The 9,154-nt window shown below is 41.6% G+C and overlaps 1 protein-coding gene across 1 annotated transcript in view; it reads left to right on the top strand.

Annotated features, from left to right (window-relative positions):
- The first annotated feature begins 2,850 nt into the window (after positions 1–2,850).
- Positions 2,851–9,154, top strand: part of actr8 (actin related protein 8) — a 32,731-nt gene continuing 26,427 nt past the window's right edge. Inside the window, exons 1-2 of the mRNA XM_073072208.1 lie at positions 2,851–3,066; positions 8,079–8,249. Coding sequence (XP_072928309.1) covers positions 2,953–3,066; positions 8,079–8,249 — 285 coding nt within the window. The 5' untranslated portion in view covers positions 2,851–2,952. The remainder of the gene's footprint in view (positions 3,067–8,078; positions 8,250–9,154) is intronic.

Below are 9,154 nucleotides of genomic sequence, written 5' to 3'. Positions count from 1 at the left end.
TTACACACAATTGATTGCATAATTACTCACCCCCTTCAGGTCAGTATTCAGCAGATGCACCTTTGGCAGCAATTACAGCCTTGAGTCTGCGTGGATAGTCTCTACCAGCTTTGCACATCTGAACACTGCAATTTTTCCCCATTCTTCTTTACAAAACTGCTCAAGCTGTGTCAGATTGCATGGGGATTGTGAATGAATAGCACTTTTCAAGTCCAGCAACAAATTCTCAATTGGATTGAGATCTGGACCCTGACTTGGCCACTTCAGGATATTAACTTTGTTGTTTTTAAGCCATTCTTGTGTAGCATTGGCTTGCTGGAAAACATATCTTCTCCCAAGTCTCAGTTCTCTTGCAGACTGCATCAGGTTTTCCTCTAGGATTTCCCTGTATTTTGCTGCATTCATTTTATCCTCTACCTTAACAAGCCTGCTAAGGCCAGCTGCAGTGAAGCATCCCCACAGCATGATGCAGCCACTGCCATGCTTCACAGTAGGGATGGGGTGTTTTGGACGATGTGCAGCATTTGACTTATGCCAAACCAAGCATTTAGTCTGATGGCCAAAAAGCTCAATTTTGGTTTCATCAGACCACAGAACCTTCTTCCAGCTGACTTTGTTCTGAGAAACAACCTTCAACTCATCACACTCCTACCTCCAAGTCAATTTTTAATCCATCTAACTAGCTTGCCCTAGATTCCATGGGATTTGACCTTCTGAACCACCTTACCATGTGGGACTTTGTCAAAAGCCTTGCTAAGGTCCAAACATCCATTGTCCTACTCTCATCTGCCTTTTTGGTTACTTCTTCATAATACCCTAAAAGGTTATTTAAGTGTGACTTCCTACATACAAAGCCATGTGAACTCCTAATCAGACTCTATCTGTCTAAATGCTGATAGATCCTGTCTCTCAGGGTTCCCTCCAGTAACTTGCCCACTACTGATGTCAGGGTGACTGGCCTATAGTTCCCCACTTTACTACCCTTTTTAAGCAATGGAATATCCTTAGCCACCATCCGGTCTTCAGGAACGTCACTAGTGGCGAAAGCTGAAGCAAATATCTCCACAATTTCCTCTCACTTTCCACAATTTCTGAGGACGCACTTAGTTAGGTGTCGTGAATTTGGCCACCTCAACACACTGCAAGGCTGCAGATATCTCCTCCCTGGTAATATGAATGTTCTATAAAACCTCTCCATTTGTCTATTGAGCAACCATGACTTTCTCCTCAGTAAACAGAGGAGAAATATTCATTAAAAATACCACCCATCTCCTGTAGCCCAAGTCATAGATAGCCCTGTTTATCTCAAAGGGTATCTACTCTATCTAGCCATCCTTTTACATAACTATAGAACCTCTTGGGATTTTACCTAACCTTACCCACTAAATCATCTCATACACTCTCTTTGCCCTCAAATTTCCCTTTTAAGAGTATTCCTAAACGATTTAGTCATCAGGAGACCCAAGGACCTGTCCTATCTTTTTCCATCACTATCTTAAAACTAATAGAATTATGGTCACTAGAACCAAAGAGATCCCTGACTGTCATTTCATTTATTTGCCCTGCCTCATTCCCTAAATCAATATCAATTATTGCACCCTCACCCTCTATATACTGACTCAGGAAACTTTGCTGGAGACATTTCACAAATTCCACCCCATCCAGACCCTTCACACCTCGGGAAATTAACATCTCCCACTACCCGCTCCCCAAGTTGCCTCTGACTACAGTGACCCTCCCCTCTTGTTTCTAAATCCTATCCATGTGGCCTTACTGGACAATCCCCTGAGGATGTCACCTCTGACTGCTGTTACATCCTTCCTTATCAAAAAAAGACCACACCTTCTCCTTGCTAACCTGTACCTCTGTCATGCCTGTAGCACCAGTGTCCTGGAATTCTGAGCTGCCAGTGTAGCCTTTCTCTCAGCCGTGTTTGTGTTATGGCTATAACATTCCCAGTCCTCAGTGCCAATGCACACACAGAGTTTGTCTGCCTTACCTGTTAAACCTCAAGCATTGAAATAAATGCAGTTTAAGTATCTCTTTCCCTGCTTTGACTGTGTCCCTAGCTGTCCTGATTACTAGTCTTGCTCTCACTGACTCCTGCTTTATTCCTACTGCTCTGCTTATATAGTTTAATCTATCCAGTGTGACACCAACAAAAAGAAAGACATTGGTACCTCTCTGTTTCAAATACAATCCGTATCTCTTGTATAGGTCACCTACCCAAGAAGAGATCCCAATGACCCAAGCACTTGATTCCCTGCCCCTGCATCAGCTCCTCAGCCATTTATCTGGTATATTCTATTTCTGACCTTGCTGGCGCGTGGCACCGGGAATAATCCGGACGATCACTGCCGTCAAAGTCCTGTATGGTAACGTCCAACCTATATCCCTATACTCATTATGCAAGGCTTCATCCTTGTTCTACATATGTCGTTTGTACCGACATGTACCACGACCTCTGGCTGCTCACGCTCCCCCAAGAGAATTTTCTGCAGCCAGAGACGCTTTTCGCAGTTTGCCCAGAATTTTACACATGCACACACAGAGCAAGCAACAGTTTTCTCTGCCTTGTCTCACAGGTAACTGGCAAATCCTATTGATATTTTACTTTTTATCCCTTCAGCTTATTAAATGTAATTTCATACAACTGAAGTTAAAGCAGGTAGTTTGATCCATTGAGGCAATGCTGCCTTGGTGATCTTCTGCTAAGGTACACGCACACACTGACAAGCAGCAGCATACGCTATGAGGGGAATTAGCAGCACAAAATACGTACGGGCGGAGAACAACCTGCAGAAGCTCTGCCTGAGACACACGCTGACAGGAAGCTACACGGACACAGAGGCTGTAGGACACACGGAGACAGGAAACGCTCGGCGGGGAAGGCGCACTCACCGAAAAACACGGTCCCGACGTTTTCGGAGAGACCTGGTCGTGAAGGAAAAGATGACGCAAGTGGAACCGGACAACGGCAAAGAGAAAGAGAAGGAAAAGGAAAAGGAGCAACGCGGGGTGAAGCGGCCGATCGTCCCCGCCGCCATCCCAGAGTCCGTACTCGAGGTGAGTGCAAGTCGGGCAAACCTGGTCCCCAGTCACTCTGAGCCTTACCCATCCTCACTCTTGTCTCTAACTGACCCCAAGACACTCAGAACCTGAGCCTTCTAGTCCCCTTAACCAACCTGACTCACTGCATCTTATCCTCTCCCTTCCCCCGCTACCCTCTCCAGCCTTAGTCTCCTTTTTTTCCCTCGCTTCTAAAGTGACTTCATACCTATTAGTTTTCAGCCCTGTCATTAGTAATTCTTTGCTCTCTTCAAGATAACATTGGCAAGAGCTTTGATTGGGTTATGGTAACAAATTATGAAGAGCCAGTTTGAGTTCTTTAATTGGTGATCTTCTCTGTGCCAATATCAGATGCTTGCCTTCTGTGGGTTTGATTGCCAACTTCAGAGTGAGTAGCACAATTGCAAACAGACCGTGCTACTTCTGAGCACTTATTAAAAGAAACTTTAGAAGAATTTGCACATGATTGAGACAGAATATTCAGAAGCAGCACTGTCCATCATAAGGAAGATGACTGTGATTATTGGAGGTTAATCTCAGCCTTGGAACACTGCTGAAGTAGGTTCTTCGAGCAGTATCCTAATTTCACACATTTTCAGCTGAGATCCACATAATTACAAGCTGAGAAAGAGGAATATCTGTATAACACTGGATAATTTTTCCCAGTTGGTGCTCTTCAAATAATAAGTTCAGGCTTTTCTGCAGCAACTGATGTAAACTGATAAGTGGCAAACAGCAGTTTTGGATTTCCAAAGGGTGTTTAATAAGATGCCACATATAAATTGATTACTGATAATAATTTGCATGGATGTAAGATTAAATTAACAAATACACGGCAAAAAGTACGAATAAAATATTCATTATCAGTTTCATTAAGTGTGACTTACTTGGGTGGCTCGGATTATTGCTGGGGCTTCAGCCATTTTCAATCTTTTATTCTGCTTCTCTTACTGGCAATTCTGGTTCACAGAAATAAAAGCAAATTTTGAAAGAGTGTGGAGAAGATTTACGAGGATGTTGCTAGGATTTGAGGACCTGAGTCATCAGGAAAGTTTGAATGGATTAAGACTTTATTTCCTGGAGCACAGGAAATGGGGGAAGATCTTATAGTGGTATACAAACCAATGATGGGTTTATATACTCTAATGTTGTATTTCACCTTTTCTCTGTGGTTGAGTGAGACTACAACTAGAGTCACAGGTTTAGGTTGAAAGGTTCAAAGTACACATGTCACCATATACTAACCTGAGATTCGTTTTCTTGTGGGCATACTCAATAAATCCAATAACCATAATAATGAAAGATCTCACCAACTGGGCGTACAACCAGTGTGCAATAGACAATAAATGGCAAATACAAAAAGGAAGAAATAATAATAATAAATATATTAGCAATAAATATCCAGAACATAAGATGAAGAGGCCTTGAAAGTGAGTCCATAGGTTGTGGGAACATTTCAGTGATGGAGCAAGTTATCCCCTTTGGTTCAGGAGCCCAATACTTGAGGGGTAATAACTTTTCCTGATCCTGGTGGTGTGAGTCGTGAGGCTCCTGTACAGCAGCAAGAAGAGAACATAACCTGAATGGTGAGGTTCCCTGATGATGGAAGTTGCTTTCCTGCACCAACATTCCATGTAGATGTGCTCAATGGTGGGGAGGTCTTTACCAAGATAGACTAGGCCAAATCCAACACTTTGTGTAGGATTTTCCATTGAAGGGCATTGGTGTTTCCATACCAGGCTGTGATGCAGCCAGTTAATATACACAGCACTACAAATCTATAGAAACTTGTCGAAGTTTTAGGTGTCGTGCTGAATCTTCGCAAACTCCTAAGGAAGTAGAGACACTACCATGCTTTCTTCATAATTACACTTGCGTGCTGGGCCAAGATAAGTCCTTTGAAATTATAACACCGAGGTATTTAAATTTGCTGATCCTCTTCACCTCTGATCCCCTGATGAGGACTGACTCATGGACCTCTGGTTTCCTCCTCCTGAAGTTCTTGGTCTTGCAGATCTTGAGTGAGGTTGTTGTTATGGCACCACTGAGCCAGATTTTCAAACTCCTTCCAATATGCTGCTTTGTCACCATCTTTGATTCGGCCAAGAATAGTGGTGTCATCAGCAAACTTGAATATGGCAGTGGAGCTGTGCTTAGCCACTCATTCATAAATGGAAAGCAAGTAGAGCAGAGGACTAAGCACACAGCCTTGTGGTGCACCTACGCCAACTGAGATTGTGGAGGAGGTGTTGTTGTCAATCCAAACTGACTGGGGTCTACAAGTGAAGAAATTGAAAATCCAATTGCACAAGGAAGTGTTGAAGCCAAAGTCTTAAAGCTTATTGATAATATTGAATGCCAAGCTGTAATTGATAAAGAGCATCCTGATGTATGCACCTTTGCTGTCCAGATGTTCCAGGGTTGAGTGAAGAGCCAATGAGATGGCATCTGCTGTGGACCTGTTGTGCCAGTAGGCAAATTGGAGTAGATCCAAGTTGCTTCTCAGGCAGGAGTTGATATATTTCATTACCAACCTCTTAGATCACTTCATCACTGTTGATATAAGTGCTACTGAATGATAGTCATTGAGGCAGGTGAAATATTTATGAAGAACCTAAGGGGGAACTTCCTCACTCAGAGGGTGGTGAGAACATGGAATGATCTGCCAGTGGAGATGGTTGATGCAGGTTCAATTACAACATTTAAGAGAAGTTTGGATAAGTATCTGGATGAGAAGGGTATGGAGGGCTTTGGTCTAGGTACTGGTAGATGGAACTATTCAGAAATACAGGTCAGCACAGACGAGATGGGCTGAACAGCCAGTTTCTGTACTCTGACTATATGAACTTAAAAGGAATCAAGTGCAGTATATTCAGCAGTGCTAATAAGGTAAAGACAGTGAAGTAGGATATATGAAGGGCATACAGTCTTAAAAAGGATATAAATGGGTTAACTGAGCAGTAAAAAGGGACACGTAGAGTGGGAAAGTTTGATGATATCCATCCTGGTAAAAAGAAAAGAAGATTTATTTAGGTAAAGTGAGATGACATCCCTGTATGAAATAGACTATGCTTGTGTATCGGTAGAGCAAAGAATGAAAAATACAGATGGGATGATGCTCTTTACATGGAGGGTGGAGTATAAAGATGGATGAGTCTTGCTGCATTGCCATCACCAAGTCTTCCACAGCAGCATCCCAAGGGTCACCACTGGCCAGAACTCAACTTGTAGACTGTTGCTTAGACTGTAGACTCTTGTCCTGATGTGTGAGAATGCCCTTCTGCACTTAATTGTGTGTAGCTCTAACAGCACTCAGCAAGTTCCACATTACCTAAGAGGAAATTTTGCACTTGATTGAAGCTCTGAGCATTTATTTTATGTACCACTAGTATCATGCGCCATCATATCATGCTGAATCTGTAAATATTCAGGCTAATTTAACAGCATCTCCAAAACCCACTAGTACAGTCATCTCACAAACACAAGAGATTCTGCAAATGCTGGAAGTCCAGAGTAACACCTACAAAAAGCAGGAGGAACTCAGCATGTCAGGCAATATTCATGGAAAGGAATAAAGTGTCGATGGTTCAGGCCGAGACCCAAGGAGAAGCAAGCGTCTGGGCATGGCTCCAATTATAGATTCCTTCTCAGTAGCATACTTATCCTAACTTGAAAATGCATTACTGCTTTTAATAGTTAGACAAAAGTCTTTGTTATTACAAGAAACAGCAGTGTGAGAGCACAAGAACTGCGGTGGTTGAAAAGAAGTTAGGAATGGTCATTAATTTCCAATCTTGGCAAAGACACCTGCATCCCGGAAATAAAATAAGAATTGGTTTATTATTGTCACATGTACCAAGGTATAGTGAGAAGCTTGTCTTGCATACTGATCACACAGATCAATTAATTACACAGACCATTGAGGTAGTACGAGGCAAAACAACAACAGAATGTAGAATAAAATGCAACAGTTAAGAGAAAGTGCAATGCAGGTAAACTACAAGGTGCAAAATTATAACAAGGTAGATTGTGAGGTCGACTGTTCATTTATCTTACTTGAGAACTGTTCAATAGTCTTTTAACAGAAGCTGTCTTTGAGGCTAGTGGTCCATGCTTTCAGGCTTTTTTATCTTCTGCCTAACAATAAAGAGGAGAAGAGAAACTCTCTGGGGGTAGGTGGGGTCTTTAATTATGCTGGCTGCTGTACTGAGGTATATACAGAGTCTTATAGATGGAAAGCTGGTTTGTGTGATGTAAATGCAGTTCAAAAATAACTCTGAAGTTTGTTGCAGTCACAGGGAGACCAGTTCCCATACCAATCTGTAATGCATCCAGGTAGGATGCCTTCTGTGGTGAATCAATAACAATTAGTAAAGGTCAATGAGGACATGCAAAATTTCTTTAGCCTCCTGACATGTTGATGAGCTTCCTTGGCTGTGGTATCTATGCAGTTGGATCAGGGCAGGCTACTGATAATGTTCATCCCTAGGAACTAAAAGACCCTACCCTAATACTGGCTCTCCTTACTGTTTGTGGTCTGTTGGTCAAGAAGAAAATTCCCAAGTAATATGAGATGAGTATTGTCCTGAAAAGTGAGTTAAAGAAAGATAATTAATGATGATACAAACACACAACAGTCTGCAGATGCTGAAAAATCCAAAGCAACACACACAGAATGCTCGAGGAACTCAGCAGGTCAGGCAGAATCAATGGAAAATAGTAAACAGTCAATGTTTCGGGCTGAAATCCTTCTTAATGGAGATATGTTTAATCTCTTTCTGTTTGACTTATCCGAGTCAGGAAAGTAGAAGCAGAAAATAAATTTGCAAAATGGGAGCAAAAATTCTGTGGTAAAACACTTTATCTTTGGATTAATAAATGTTTAAAATAATTATCCTGCTAAGTTTAGGGGACTGGAAAGTTGACCCCCCTATGTTTATTTTTCATTTATGAATTTTCTTGTACATTATCTTATTATGGATTGTAAACTGAAATTTTATGCTTTGAAGCCAATCCAGAGCAACTTCATTGTGGTTATTCACCCTGGATCATCCACTCTGAGGATTGGCCGAGCTGCTGATACGCTCCCTATTGGTGTACCTCACATCATTGCCCGAAGACATAAACAACAAGGACAGCCTCGATACGAGGACCCGTGGCTTCAAAGGGATGGTCTCAATGTAAGCTTTTTTGTTTTATCCTTTTATAATGATGGGGATTCGGTCATTTTTGCTATTTGGATTGTAGTATTTAGGGTAAGGCTTAAGAATAAGAATAACTACTGCATTTATACAGTGTCTTCAACAAAGCGAGATATACCAAGGCACTTCACAAAAGCGTATCAAACAAAATTGTTTGGTTACGGAAGAAGTTTAAAGAAGGATAAGCTAAATATTGAATGAGAAACATGTTTAGAAACGCAGATAAAAATTAAAGGATAGTGGATAAGAAATAGGGGAAAAAGTAAATCACTTGGTTCCTCAAACTTGTTCTGCAGTTCAACATTATTGTGGCTGAATTCTCCGTCAACACTATCATCCTGCACTATTCTCATAACCCTCAATTCCATGAATATCAAGGAATTTATTGATAGCTATTTGCTTGCAGTTGGTAAGTTACCTTTTACAGCCACTGCAGTAGTGAATTCCAAAGATTTAACACCTTCCAAGTGAAGAAATTTCTCCTTATTTCAATCGTTTTGTTTTGAGACTGTATTATCTACCTATCTACTATTTTCAGGCCACGAAGAATTTTACTTTTGTCAGTGAGATCACCTCTCAGTATTTCTAAATTCGAGAGAATAGGAGACTGTCCTATTCACATGCCCACCATGTCACCTACCATAAGGGGGATCCAGTCTAATGCATCAAAAAGGATGAATACAGGACTGAAGGTGTTGTATTTGAATGTGCGCAGTATATGGAATAAGGTAGATGAACTTCTGGCACATTCGCAGATTGGCAGGTATGTTGTAGGCATCACTGAATCATGACTGAAAGATTATAGCTTGGAGCTTAATGTTCAAGGATGCACATTGTATCGAAAGGATAGGCAGGAAGGCAGAGGGTGGGGGTGGCGTTGCTCT

This window comes from Hemitrygon akajei, chromosome 19, assembly GCF_048418815.1.
Source record: "Hemitrygon akajei chromosome 19, sHemAka1.3, whole genome shotgun sequence".
Classification (NCBI taxonomy): domain Eukaryota; kingdom Metazoa; phylum Chordata; class Chondrichthyes; order Myliobatiformes; family Dasyatidae; genus Hemitrygon; species Hemitrygon akajei.
The sequence above is the reverse complement of the archived record's forward strand: the minus strand, read 5'-3'. Positions and strand labels throughout refer to the sequence as shown.